General features: G+C 45.0%; 1 protein-coding gene across 3 annotated transcripts in view; it reads left to right on the top strand.

The window, feature by feature from the left end:
* The window catches only part of PPP2R5C (protein phosphatase 2 regulatory subunit B'gamma), a 153,961-nt gene that overhangs the window by 127,593 nt on the left and 10,961 nt on the right, over nucleotides 1-15,407 (top strand). For all 3 annotated transcript variants that reach the window (XM_063948632.1, XM_063948634.1, XM_063948633.1), the window contains 2 exons: nucleotides 7,970-8,071; nucleotides 9,337-9,409. In XM_063948632.1, the coding sequence (XP_063804702.1) occupies nucleotides 7,970-8,071; nucleotides 9,337-9,409 (175 nt within the window). The remainder of the gene's footprint in view (nucleotides 1-7,969; nucleotides 8,072-9,336; nucleotides 9,410-15,407) is intronic.

Raw genomic sequence — 15,407 nt, 5'->3', positions numbered from 1 at the left:
CAGACAGAGGCGTCAGGGGAGTTTGGCAGGAGGGCAGTGAGATCAGGCAGAGGTGTCTGGGGAGTTTGGCAGGAGGGCAGTGAGATCAGACAGAGGCGTCCGGGAGTTTGGCAGGAGGGCAGTGAGATCAGACAGAGGCGTCCCGAGAGTTTGGCAGGAGGGCAGTGAGATCAGACAGAGGCGTCCCGGGAGTTTGGCAGGAGGGCAGTGAGATCAGACAGGCGTCCCGGGAGTTTGGCAGGAGGGCAGTGAGATCAGGCAGAGGCGTCTGGGGAGTTTGGCAGGAGGGCAGTGAGATCAGGCAGAGGCGTCAGGGGAGTTTGGCAGGAGGGCAGTGAGATCAGGCAGAGGCGTCTGGGGAGTTTGGCAGGAGGGCAGTGAGATCATACAGGCGTCCCGGGAGTTTGGCAGGAGGGCAGTGAGATCAGGCAGAGGCGTCCCGGGAGTTTGGCAGGAGGGCAGTGAGATCAGGCAGAGATGTCTGGTGAGTTTGGCAGGAGGGCAGTGAGATCAGGCAGAGGTGTCAGGGGAGTTTGGCAGGAGGGCAGTGAGATCAGACAGAGGCGTCAGGGGAGTTTGGCAGGAGGGCAGTGAGATCAGGCAGAGGTGTCTGGGGAGTTTGGCAGGAGGGCAGTGAGATCAGGCAGAGGCGTCAGGGGAGTTTGGCAGGAGGGCAGTGAGATCAGACAGAGATGTCTGGGGAGTTTGGCAGGAGGGCAGTGAGATCAGGCAGAGGTGTCTGGGGAGTTTGGCAGGAGGGCAGTGAGATCAGGCAGATGTCAGGGGAGTTTGGCAGTGAGATCAGACAGGCATCCCGGGAGTTTGGCAGGAGGGCAGTGAGATCAGACAGAGGCGTCTGTAGAGCTTGGCAGGAGGGCAGTGAGATCAGACAGAGGCGTGTGTGGAGTTTGAACCAGAACAAAAAAACTACTTATGCAGCGCCTCACCAGTGTAAATTAAATTAAATAAATGAAAAAATACAAATGTAAAACTCCTGAGACACTGCGCTTGCCATGACCACTATGTGAGAGAATGGATTTACGAACTAAGAAACAACAACAATGGCTGCGCTGTGTGTCAGCAGTTATGTGTAAAAGGAGAGCAAACGTGTAGTATGTAAAAAATATTGTTATTTAATAATGAAAATCACAGATAGAAAAAAATATATAACAGTAAAACAAGTTACAGCACACCTATATCTGTCTCCGGTGATTACTGGCTAATTTAGCCGTATAATGAATAATGGCTATAGATGAGAAAAGTTCATATTCCACAATTCATGAGGAAATGAGGAGAATTCAATATAGTGCAATTCCAAATGGTTATCTCTAAAAGTCACCAGGTAAGTGGTTGTGAGCATGTAATACCTCTCCGCCGCGCGTCCCCGGCTAACAAGTCCTGCGTTGCCCAATGTACTGCACAGCGGAGAGGAGATGTGGATGCTGCCCGATGATCATCACCCGCCGCAGTGGAGAAGTGGACGACAGCCTCCTATAGCGGTAGAAGCTGCTCGACGGTTATCACCAGCCGCAGCGGTGAAGTGAGCGGCGGCCTCCTGTAGCGGTGAGCCGGTCAATGATGGTAATGGTGAGACCAATATGGATTGCACAAAGGTGTATCACCTGGACCAGGTGTGCATAGAGGCGGGGTCCTGACGCGTTTCGTCACGATCACGTGACTTTATCAAAGGTATGATCCTACCTCCAGACTGGTCAATATTTAAAGCCCAAACGGCTGATAGCAAACAGATGTCAATAATTAACAATTAAAACAATGCATTAAATACACGTTGGCTCTCATAATAAAACGTTTTAAAACATGAAACAATAAAAATATATGGCAGAAATCGCTTGTAGTACAGTGACCTATAACCTCAAATTAGATGTTGAACCTATAACCTGTATTGAAAAATAATAGAACAGAGAGAAATAAATAAATAGATCTTCAATATAGTAAGTCAGCATGTACCATTACTGTGATCTCTTATAACGACCGCCCTAGGAGTATCCGATATTGGTGTTCGAATGAGGTTGTAGACAACCTGGAGTTTGAATTTTGTTTAAATATAAGTGTTTCTTGAATAAATATTCATGTACATTATAGGATCATCTATATATATGTGTATCTAATTTGAGGTTATAGGTCACTGTACTACAAGCGATTTCTGCCATATATTTTTATTTTCATGTTTTAAAACGTTTTATTATGAGAGCCAACGTGTATTTAATGCATTGTTTTAATTGTTAATTATTGACATCTGTTTGCTATCAGCCGTTTGGGCTTTAAATATTGACCAGTCTGGAGGTAGGATCATACCTTTGATAAAGTCACGTGATCGTGACGAAACGCGTCAGGACCCCGCCTCTATGCACACCTGGTCCAGGTGATACACCTTTGTGCAATCCATATTGGTCTCACCATTACCATCATTGACCGGCTCACCACTACAGGAGGCCGCCGCTCACTTCACCGCTGCGGCTGGTGATAACCGTCGAGCAGCTTCTACCGCTATAGGAGGCTGTCGTCCACTTCTCCGCTGCGGCGGGTGATGATCATCGGGCAGCATCCACATCTCCTCTCCGCTGTGCAGTACATTGGGTAACGCAGGACTTGTTAGCCGGGGACGCGCGGCTAATCTTTACCAGCCCATTCGGAGAGGTATTATATGCTCACAACCACTTACCTGGTGACTTTTAGAGATAACCATTTGGAATTGCACTATATTGAATTCTCATTTCCTCATGAATTGTGGAATATGAACTTTTCTCATCTATAGCCATTATTCATTATACGGCTAAATTAGCCAGTAATCACCGGAGACAGATATAGGTGTGCTGTAACTTGTTTTACTGTTAGAAAAAAATATATATCTGTGATTTTCATTATTAAATAATAATATTTTTACATACTACACGTTTGCTCTCCTTTTACACATAACTGCTGACACACAGCGCAGCCATTGTGTGTGGAGTTTGGTAGGAGGGCAGTGAGATTGGGCAGAGACGTCTTACATATGTGTGAGTATGAAGTAGTGACTGTAGAAACAGCCATGTTTTACCATTATTCAGGTTCGGGCCTTCTCCAGGGGTAGACAAGAAAGGAGAAAAGGCTGACTCGCGCAGTATGCTGCTCCGCCCTATTGACAGCCCAGCATGTCTTGAAGCCATTAGGTCTCGCTTCACTGATGCTCTGGCACCTGTATTAAGATTCCTCTGGCTGGATTGTGTGGGATAGGGACACAATGGCTCCAGAGAGCACATCCATGCTGCCCGCTGTCACCGATTTTATTTCATGTGTCTGTAGATCTCCGGTTACACCTCCTTCATATCATCAGCAAGATCGTATGTGTGCACATAAAGCACCTGTGATACGTAGAGATCGTATGTGTGCACATATAGCACCTGTGGTGTGCACATATAGCACCTGTGATACGTAGAGATCGTATGTGTGCACATAAAGCACCTGTGATACGTAGAGATCGTATGTGTGCACATATAGCACCTGTGATACGTAGAGATCGTATGTGTGCACATATAGCACCTGTGATACGTAGAGATCGTATGTGTGCACATATAGCACCTGTGATACGTAGAGATCGTATGTGTGCACATATAGCACCTGTGATACGTAGAGATCGTATGTGTGCACATATAGCACCTGTGATACGTAGAGATCGTATGTGTGCACATATAGCACCTGTGATACGGAGAGATCGTATGTGTGCACGTATAGCACCTGTGATACGGAGAGATCGTATGTGTGCACGTATAGCACCTGTGATACGGAGAGATCGTATGTGTGCACGTATAGCACCTGTGATACGTAGAGATCGTATGTGTGCACATATAGCACCTGTGATACGTAGAGATCGTATGTGTGCACATATAGCACCTGTGGTGTGCACATATAGCACCTGTGATACGTAGAAATCGTATGTGTGCACATATAGCACCTGTGGTGTGCACATAGAGCACCTGTGATACGTAGAGATCGTATGTGTGCACATAAAGCACCTGTGATACGTAGAGATCGTATGTGTGCACATATAGCACCTGTGATACGTAGAGATCGTATGTGTGCACATATAGCACCTGTGATACGTACAGATTGTATGTGTGCACATATAGCACCTGTGATACGTAGAGATCGTATGTGTGCACATATAGCACCTGTGATACGTAGAGATCGTATGTGTGCACATATAGCACCTGCGGTGTGCACATATAGCACCTGTGATACGTAGAGATCGTATGTGTGCACATATAGCACCTGTGATACGTAGAGATCGTATGTGTGCACATATAGCACCTGTGATACGTAGAGATCGTATGTGTGCACATATAGCACCTGCGGTGTGCACATATAGCACCTGTGATACGTAGAGATCGTATGTGTGCACATATAGCACCTGTGATACGTAGAGATCGTATGTGTGCACATAAAGCACCTGTGATACGTAGAGATCGTATGTGTGCACATATAGCACCTGTGATACGTAGAGATCGTATGTGTGCACATATAGCACCTGTGGTGTGCACATATAGCACCTGTGATACGTAGAGATCGTATGTGTGCACATATAGCACCTGTGATACGTAGAGATCGTATGTGTGCACATATAGCACCTGCGTTGTGCACATATAGCACCTGTGATACGTAGAGATCGTATGTGTGCACATATAGCACCTGTGGTGTGCACATATAGCACCTGTGATACGTAGAGATCGTATGTGTGCACATATAGCACCTGTGATACGTAGAGATCGTATGTGTGCACATATAGCACCTGCGGTGTGCACATATAGCACCTGTGATACGTAGAGATCGTATGTGTGCACATATAGCACCTGTGGTGTGCACATATAGCACCTGTGATACGTAGAGATCGTATGTGTGCACATATAGCACCTGTGATACGTAGAGATCGTATGTGTGCACATATAGCACCTGTGATACGCAATGATCGTATGTGTGCACATATAGCACCTGTGATACGTAGAGATCGTATGTGTGCACATATAGCACCTGTGGTGTGCACATATAGCACCTGTGATACGTAGAGATCGTATGTGTGCACATATAGCACCTGTGATACGTAGAGATCGTATGTGTGCACATATAGCACCTGTGATACGCAATGATCGTATGTGTGCACATATAGCACCTGTGATACGTAGAGATCGTATGTGTGCACATATAGCACCTGTGATACGCCGACCATTATAGATCTGTCCTATTGGCTCAGTCACTGTGTCTGGCATTGCCATGACTGTGGATAAATCGGCAGCTGAGGATTGTTCATCCCTCTTGGGGTAGAAACTCCCCATCTGAATGGGAAAAATTCCTAAGAACCCATTACCCCAGTTCTCGGCACTGTGACCATGTGCCTCCCTCTGTGTGCAGAGTTACCCCCTCCTCCGCTGATCCGGCATATGGTGTATTTTGCTACGTAGTTCCAACCAGGCCTGAATTTTCAGATTTAGCTTGAGCTGTATTAAATAACAGTAGGAAGTATCTACTGCAGTCCCGTACTGTGATGTGTGTAGTCCCCGGCTCCTGTCCAACTGTTATTTATCAAACTGTTGTGGCTGTGTCATCATACTATGAGGTCCTCTGTTATTGCATAACTGCAGAAACCACTGTTGTCGATTTAGTTGCCTATGTAGTATCAGTGGCTGTCACGTGGACAACACTAGTTTAGAGTCTTCTGGATTTTCTTGTACTCATGGTGTGTTCTCCTGAGTAAGCCTTCATTCCTAGTGAGTGGACTGGCTTCCTAATGATGACTAGATTAGCGATACCCATGGTTCCTAGTGAGTGGACTGGCTTCCTTCTGATGACTAGATTAGGGATGCCATGGTTTCTAGTGAGTGGACAGGCTTCCTTCTGGTGACTAGATTAGGGATGCCCATGGTTCCTAGTGAGTGGACTGGCTTCCTTCTGATGACTAGATTAGGGATGGCCATGGTTAATAGTGAGTGGACAGGCTTCCTTCTGATGACTAGATTAGGGATGGCCATGGTTCCTAGTAAATGGACTGGCTTCCTAATGATGACTAGATTAGGGATGCCCATGGTTCTTAGTGAGTATACTGGCTTCCTTCTGATGACTAGATTAGGGATGCCCATGGTTCTTAGTGAGTATACTGGCTTCCTTCTCATGATTAGATTAGGGATGCCCTTGGTTCCTAGTGAGTGGACAGGCTTCCTTCTGATGATTAGATTAGGGATGGCCATGGTTCCTAGTGAGTGGACTGGCTTCCTTCTGATGACTAGATTAGGGATGCCCTTGGTTCCTAGTGAGTGGACTGGCTTCCTTCTCATGATTAGATTAGGGATGGCCATGGTTCCTAGTGAGTGGACTGGCTTCCTAATGATGACTAGATTAGGGATGGCCATGGTTCCTAGTGAGTGGACTGGCTTCCTTCTCATGATTAGATTAGGGATGGCCATGGTTCCTAGTGAGTGGACTGGCTTCCTAATGATGACTAGATTAGGGATGGCCATGGTTCCTAGTGAGTGGACTGGCTTCCTTCTCATGATTAGATTAGGGATGACCATGGTTCCTAGTGAGTGGACTGGCTTCCTTCTGATGATTAGATTAGGGATGGCCATGGTTCCTAGTGAGTGGACTGGCTTCCTTCTCATGATTAGATTAGGGATGGCCATGGTTCCTAGTGAGTGGACTGGCTTCCTAATGATGACTAGATTAGGGATGGCCATGGTTCCTAGTGAGTGGACTGGCTTCCTTCTCATGATTAGATTAGGGATGGCCATGGTTCCTAGTGAGTGGACTGGCTTCCTAATGATGACTAGATTAGGGATGGCCATGGTTCCTAGTGAGTGGATTGGCTTCCTTCTCATGATTAGATTAGGGATGACCATGGTTCCTAGTGAGTGGACTGGCTTCCTTCTGATGATTAGATTAGGGATGGCCATGGTTCCTAGTGAGTGGACTGGCTTCCTTCTGATGACTAGATTAGGGATGCCCTTGGTTCCTAGTGAGTGGACTGGCTTCCTTCTCATGATTAGATTAGGGATGGCCATGGTTCCTAGTGAGTGGACTGGCTTCCTAATGATGACTAGATTAGGGATGGCCATGGTTCCTAGTGAGTGGACTGGCTTCCTTCTCATGATTAGATTAGGGATGGCCATGGTTCCTAGTGAGTGGACTGGCTTCCTAATGATGACTAGATTAGGGATGGCCATGGTTCCTAGTGAGTGGACTGGCTTCCTTCTCATGATTAGATTAGGGATGGCCATGGTTACTAGTGAGTTGATTGGCTGTCTTGTGATGAATATATTAGGGATGGCCATGGTCCCTAGTGAGTTGATTGGCTTCCTTCTCATGATTAGATTAGGGATGGCCATGGTTCCTAGTGAGTGGACTGGCTTCCTTCTCATGATTAGATTAGGGATGGCCATGGTTACTAGTGAGTTGATTGGCTGTCTTGTGATGAATATATTAGGGATGGCCATGGTTCCTAGTGAGTTGATTGGCTGTCTTGTGATGAATATATTAGGGATGGCCATGGTTCCTAGTGAGTTGATTGGCTGTCTTGTGATGAATATATTAGGGATGGCCATGGTTCCTAGTGAGTGGACTGGCTGCATTAATGAATGCAGTTTTTATTACTGTAATGAAGTCTGTATAGGTTCAGGCAACTACACAATACTCTCTCTCCTGTATGTAGTTCATTGGTAAGATACAAACCAGGTTTATATTTACCAAGTTCAGCAGTTCAATATGTGCACGATGCTTGTTTTATAGTCGGCCACATCCTACGTGCTGGTCATGTTTGGTGTGTTATATAATACATAGACTTCACTAGATGGGGTCACCCAGATAGAAAACCATTTCCTGATCATATCCAGTTAACAGATGTAACTTGGTCACGGAATACATTGTGTAACCAAAAGTGTAATGAGCGTGTAAAAACGGTGTGATAACTGTGCCTTCCTTGCTCTAGGACAATACATGGTCTGATATATAATGCGCTCAAATTGTTTATGGAGATGAACCAAAAATTATTTGATGATTGCACTCAACAGTTCAAGGCTGAGAAACAAAAGTAAGTTCTGTTCTTTCCCATACACTTAGGTTGTGTGGGGCTTAGTGAGCGGTTACACTGGGCGTATGTGTGGGGCTTAGTGGGCGTGTACACTGGGCGTATGTATGTTGTGCGGGGCTTAATGGGCGTGTACACTGGGCGTATGTATGGGGCTTAGTGGGCGGTTACATTGGGCGTATGTCTGTTGTGTGTGGGATGAGTTAGCGGTTACACTGGGCGTATATCTGTTGTGTGGGGCTTAGTGGGCGTGTACACTGGGCTTATGGCTGTGTGGGTATTAGTGGGCGGTTACACTGGGCGTATATCTGTTGTGTGGGGCTTAGTGGGCGGTTACACTGGACGTATATCTGTTGTGTGGGGCTTAGTGGGCGGTTACACTGGGCGTATATCTGTTGTGTGGGGCTTAGTGGGCGGTTACACTGGGCGTATATCTGTTGTGTGGGGTTTAGTGGGCGTATGTCTGTGTGGGGCTTAGTGGGCGTGTACACTGGGTGTATATCTGTTGTGTGGGGCTTAGTGGGCGTGTACACTGGGCTTATGGCTGTGTGGGTATTAGTGGGCGGTTACACTGGGCGTTTATCTGTTGTGTGGGGCTTAGTGGGCGTGTACACTGGGCGTATGTCGTGTGTGGGATTAGTGGGCGGTTACACTGGGCGTATATCTGTTGTGTGGGGCTTAGTGGGCGTGTACACTGGGCGTATATCTGTTGTGTGGGGCTTAGTGGGCGTGTACACTGGGCGTATGGCTGTGTGGGGCTTAGTAGGCAGTTACACTGGGCGTATAGGGCGGTTGTGTGGGGCTTAATGGGCGTGTGCACTGGGCGTAGGGCTATTGTGTGTGGGATTAGTGGGCGTATGGCTGTGTGGAGTTTAGTGGGCGTATGGCTGTGTGGGCATTAGTGTGCTGTAACACAGCGTATATCTGTTGTGTGGCGCATGGCGGATGGGAGAGCATGCCAATGTTACGCTGTATTTCCTCGTTGCTGTTGTCTCCCTCAGGCACAAGTCACTGGGGGGGGGGGGGGGGGGACCTTATTGCTCTGTTTATGCGCAGTCCCTACAACAGCTGAGTGCTGGCAGAGATTACACAGGCGTACAGTAATACACCGCAGCCAATCAGCTGTTACCTTATGCTCTCATACAGCCAATGTCTGCATGTTTCAGATCCGGCCGCTGCGGAGCTTCTTGTTAGGCGGGGGATGAGATTATTTCCACGTGACGACGTTCATCCTGCAGCGTTACTAACCTCTAGTCATATCTTCCCAGGGAGAAGCTGAAACTGAAGGAAAGAGAAGAAGCCTGGGGTAAAATTGAAAACCTAGCCAAATCCAACCCCGAGGTATGTACGTGTGTTCTGGTGACTGTAACGTCACACTTTAGTGTGCCATATTTTCAGTCTGTAGTTGTCTGTTTAGGTGTGATTTACACACATCATAGCTGTGAGTCTTACATTAAATCTCTAGCCAAAGCTATAATGTGTTAGTGTAATGGTGTGTACAGCTATATTGTGTTAGTGTAATGGTGTGTACAGCTATATTGTGTCAGTGTAATGGTGTGTACAGCTATAATGTGTTAGTGTAATGGTGTGTGTACAGCTATAATGTGTTAGTGTAATGGTGTGTGTACAGCTATAATGTGTCAGTGTAATGGTGTGTGTACAGCTATATTGTGTTAGTGTAATGGTGTGTGTACAGCTATATTGTGTCAGTGTAATGGTGTGTGTACAGCTATATTGTGTTAGTGTAATGGTGTGTGTACAGCTATAATGTGTTAGTGTAATGGTGTGTGTACAGCTATAATGTGTTAGTGTAATGGTGTGTACAGCTATATTGTGTTAGTGTAATGGTGTGTACAGCTATATTGTGTCAGTGTAATGGTGTGTACAGCTATAATGTGTTAGTGTAATGGTGTGTGTACAGCTATAATGTGTCAGTGTAATGGTGTGTGTACAGCTATATTGTGTTAGTGTAATGGTGTGTGTACAGCTATATTGTGTCAGTGTAATGGTGTGTGTACAGCTATATTGTGTTAGTGTAATGGTGTGTGTACAGCTATAATGTGTTAGTGTAATGGTGTGTGTACAGCTATAATGTGTTAGTGTAATGGTGTGTGTACAGCTATAATGTGTTAGTGTAATGGTGTGTGTACAGCTATAATGTGTTAGTGTAATGGTGTGTGTACAGCTATAATGCGTTAGTGTAATATGTGTGTACAGCTATAATGCGTTAGTGTAATGGTGTGTGTACAGCTATAATGTGTTAGTGTAATGGTGTGTGTACAGCTATAATGTGTTAGTGTAATGGTGTGTGTACAGCTATAATGCGTTAGTGTAATATGTGTGTACAGCTATAATGCGTTAGTGTAATATGTGTGTACAGCTATAATGCGTTAGTGTAATGGTGTGTGTACAGCTATATTGTGTTAGTGTAATGGTGTGTGTACAGCTATAATGTGTTAGTGTAATGGTGTGCAGCTCTTACTGACGGGGTGTGTACAGCTATATTGTGTTAGTGTAATGGTGTGTGTACAGCTATAATGCGTTAGTGTAATATGTGTGTACAGCTATATTTGTGTTAGTGTAATGGTGTGTGTACAGCTATATTGTGTTAGTGTAATGGTGTTTGTACAGCTATATTGTGTTAGTGTAATGGTGTGTGTACAGCTATAATGTGTTAGTGTAATGGTGTGTGTACAGCTATAATGCGTTACTGTAATGGTGTGTGTACAGCTATATTGTGTTAGTGTAATGGTGTGTGTACAGCTATAATGCGTTAGTGTAATATGTGTGTACAGCTATATTGTGTTAGTGTAATGGTGTGTGTACAGCTATAATGTGTCAGTGTAATGGTGTGTGTACAGCTATATTGTGTTAGTGTAATGGTGTGTGTACAGCTATATTGTGTTAGTGTAATGGTGTTTGTACAGCTATATTGTGTTAGTGTAATGGTGTGTGTACAGCTATAATGTGTTAGTGTAATGGTGTGTGTACAGCTATATTGTGTTAGTGTAATGGTGTGTGTACAGCTATAATGTGTTAGTGTAATGGTGTGCAGCTCTTACTGACGGGGTGTGTACAGCTATATTGTGTTAGTGTAATGGTGTGTGTACAGCTATAATGCGTTAGTGTAATGTGTGTACAGCTATATTGTGTTAGTGTAATGGTGTGTGTACAGCTATATTGTGTTAGTGTAATGGTGTTTGTACAGCTATAATGCGTTAGTGTAATATGTGTGTACAGCTATATTGTGTTAGTGTAATGGTGTTTGTACAGCTATATTGTGTTAGTGTAATGGTGTGTGTACAGCTATAATGTGTTAGTGTAATGGTGTGTGTACAGCTATAATGCGTTAGTGTAATGGTGTGTGTACAGCTATATTGTGTTAGTGTAATGGTGTGTGTACAGCTATAATGTGTTAGTGTAATGGTGTGCAGCTCTTACTGATGGGTGTGTGTACAGCTATAATGCGTTAGTGTAATGGTGTGTGTACAGCTATAATGCGTTAGTGTAATGGTGTGTGTACAGCTATAATGTTAGTGTAATGGTGTGCAGCTCTTACTGACGGGGTGTGTACAGCTATATTGTGTTAGTGTAATGGTGTGTGTACAGCTATAATGTCAGTGTAATGGTGTGTGTACAGCTATAATGTGTTAGTGTAATGGTGTGTACACAGCTATATTGTGTTAGTGTAATGGTGTGTGTACAGCTATAATGTGTTAGTGTAATGGTGTGTATGTGTACAGCTATGTTGTGTTAGTGTAATGGTGTGTGTACAGCTATAATGTTAGTGTAATGGTGTGTGTACAGCTATATTGTGTTAGTGTAATGGTGTGTATGTGTGTACAGCTATATTGTGTTAGTGTAATGGTGTGTACAGCTATATTGTGTTAGTGTAATGGTGTGTGTACAGCTATAATGTGTTAGTGTAATGGTGTGTGTTCAGCTATATTGTGTTAGTGTAATGGTGTGTGTACAGCTATAATGTGTTAGTGTAATGGTGTGCAGCTCTTACTGACGGGGTGTGTACAGCTATATTGTGTTAGTGTAATGGTGTGTGTACAGCTATAATGCGTTAGTGTAATGTGTGTACAGCTATATTGTTAGTGTAATGGTGTGTGTACAGCTATATTGTGTTAGTGTAATGGTGTTTGTACAGCTATAATGCGTTAGTGTAATATGTGTGTACAGCTATATTGTGTTAGTGTAATGGTGTTTGTACAGCTATATTGTGTTAGTGTAATGGTGTGTGTACAGCTATAATGTGTTAGTGTAATGGTGTGTGTACAGCTATAATGCGTTAGTGTAATATTGTGTTAGTGTAATGGTGTGTGTACAGCTATAATGTGTTAGTGTAATGGTGTGCAGCTCTTACTGATGGGTGTGTGTACAGCTATAATGCGTTAGTGTAATGGTGTGTGTACAGCTATAATGCGTTAGTGTAATGGTGTGTGTACAGCTATAATGTTAGTGTAATGGTGTGCAGCTCTTACTGACGGGGTGTGTACAGCTATATTGTGTTAGTGTAATGGTGTGTGTACAGCTATAATGCGTTAGTGTAATATGTGTGTACAGCTATATTGTGTTAGTGTAATGGTGTGTGTACAGCTATAATGTGTCAGTGTAATGGTGTGTGTACAGCTATAATGTGTTAGTGTAATGGTGTGTACACAGCTATATTGTGTTAGTGTAATGGTGTGTGTACAGCTATAATGTGTTAGTGTAATGGTGTGTATGTGTACAGCTATGTTGTGTTAGTGTAATGGTGTGTGTACAGCTATAATGTTAGTGTAATGGTGTGTGTACAGCTATATTGTGTTAGTGTAATGGTGTGTATGTGTGTACAGCTATATTGTGTTAGTGTAATGGTGTGTACAGCTATATTGTGTTAGTGTAATGGTGTGTGTACAGCTATAATGTGTTAGTGTAATGGTGTGTTCAGCTATATTGTGTTAGTGTAATGGTGTGTGTGTTCAGCTATATTGTGTTAGTGTAATGGTGTGTGTGTTCAGCTATATTGTGTTAGTGTAATGGTGTGTGTACAGCTATAATGTGTTAGTGTAATGGTGTGTGTACAGCTATATTGTGTCAGTGTAATGGTGTGTGTACAGCTATATTGTGTCAGTGTAATGGTGTGTGTACAGCTATATTGTGTCAGTGTAATGGTGTGTGTACAGCTATTTCTCTATCGTCCTAGTGGATGCTGGGGTTCCTGAAAGGACCATGGAGGAATAGCGGCTCCGCAGGAGACAGGGCACAAAAAGTAAAGCTTTAGGATCAGGTGGTGTGCACTGGCTCCTCCCCCTATGACCCTCCTCCAAGCCTCAGTTAGATTTTTGTGCCCGGCCGAGAAGGGTGCAATCTAGGTGGCTCTCCTAAAGAGCTGCTTAGAAAAGTTTAGCTTAGGTTTTTTATTTTACAGTGAGTCCTGCTGGCAACAGGATCACTGCAACGAGGGACTTAGGGGAGAAGAAGTGAACTCACCTGCGTGCAGGATGGATTGGCTTCTTGGCTACTGGACATTAGCTCCAGAGGGACGATCACAGGTACAGCCTGGATGGTCACCGGAGCCTCGCCGCCGGCCCCCTTGCAGATGCTGAAACGAGAAGAGGTCCAGAATCGGCGGCAGAAGACTCCTCAGTCTTCTTAAGGTAGCGCACAGCACTGCAGCTGTGCGCCATTTTCCTCTCAGCACACTTCACACGGCAGTCACTGAGGGTGCAGGGCGCTGGGAGGGGGGCGCCCTGGGAGGCAAATGAAAACCTTTTTTGGCTAAAAATACCTCACATATAGCCTCCGGGGCTATATGGAGATATTTAACCCCTGCCAGAATCCGTTAAGAGCGGGAGACGAGGCCGCCGAAAAAGGGGCGGGGCCTATCTCCTCAGCACACAGCGCCATTTTCCCTCACAGAAAGGCTGGAGGGAAGGCTCCCAGGCTCTCCCCTGCACTGCACTACAGAAACAGGGTTAAAACAGAGAGGGGGGGCACTAATTTGGCGTTAGAAATATATAAAAAAGATGCTATAAGGGAAAACACTTATATAAGGTTGTCCCTATATAATTATAGCGTTTTTGGTGTGTGCTGGCAAACTCTCCCTCTGTCTCTCCAAAGGGCTAGTGGGTCCTGTCCTCTATCAGAGCATTCCCTGTGTGTGTGCTGTGTGTCGGTACGTGTGTGTCGACATGTATGAGGACGATGTTGGTGAGGAGGCGGAGCAATTGCCTGTAATGGTGATGTCACTCTCTAGGGAGTCGACACCGGAATGGATGGCTTATTTAGGGAATTACGTGATAATGTCAACACGCGCCAAGGTCGGTTGACGACATGAGACGGCCGACAAAAAAAATTAGTACCGGTCCAGACGTCTCAAAAACACCGTCAGGGGTTTTAAAACGCCCGTTTATTTTAGTCGGTCGACACAGACACAGACAGGGACACTGAATCCAGTGTCGACGGTGAATAAACAAACGTATTCCTTATTAGGGCCACACGTTAAGGGCAATGAAGGAGGTGTTACATATTTCTGATACTACAAGTACCACAAAAGAGGGTATTATGTGGGATGTGAAAAAACTACCGTAGTTTTTCCTGAATCAGATAAATTAAATGAAGTGTGTGATGATGCGTGGGTTCCCCCCGATAGAAAATATGGGCGGTATACCCTTTCCCGCCAGAAGTTAGGGCGCGTTGGGAAACACCCCTTAGGGTGGATAAGGCGCTCACACGCTTATCAGAACAAGTGGCGGTACCGTCTATAGATAGGGCCGTCCTCAAGGAGCCAGCTGACAGGAGGCTGGAAAATATCATAAAAAGTATATACACACATACTGGTGTTATACTGCGACCAGCGATCGCCTCAGCCTGGATGTGCAGAGCTGGGGTGGCTTGGTCGGATTCCCTGACTAAAAATATTGATACCCTTGACAGGGACAGTATTTTATTGACTATAGAGCATTTAAAGGATGTATTTCTATATATGCGAGATGCACAGAGGGATATTTGCACTCTGGCATCAAGAGTAAGTGCGATGTCCATATCTGCCAGAAGATGTTTATGGACACGACAGTGGTCAGGTGATGCAGATTCCAAACGGCACAAAGGTGTATTGCCGTATAAAGGAAGAGGAGTTATTTGGGGTCGGTCCATCGGACCTGGTGGCCACGGCAACTGCTGGAAAATCCACCGTTTTTACCCTAAGTCACATCTCTGCAGAAAAAGACACCGTCTTTTCAGCTTCAGTCCTTTCGTCCCTATAAGAGTCATATCTGCCCAGGGATAGAGGAAAGGGAAGAAGACTGCAGCAGGCAGCCCATTCCCAGGAACAGAAGCGTTCCAACCC

The sequence above is a fragment of the Pseudophryne corroboree genome, chromosome 12 (genome assembly GCF_028390025.1).
Source record: "Pseudophryne corroboree isolate aPseCor3 chromosome 12, aPseCor3.hap2, whole genome shotgun sequence".
In the NCBI taxonomy this organism is placed as follows: domain Eukaryota; kingdom Metazoa; phylum Chordata; class Amphibia; order Anura; family Myobatrachidae; genus Pseudophryne; species Pseudophryne corroboree.
The sequence above is the reverse complement of the archived record's forward strand: the minus strand, read 5'-3'. Positions and strand labels throughout refer to the sequence as shown.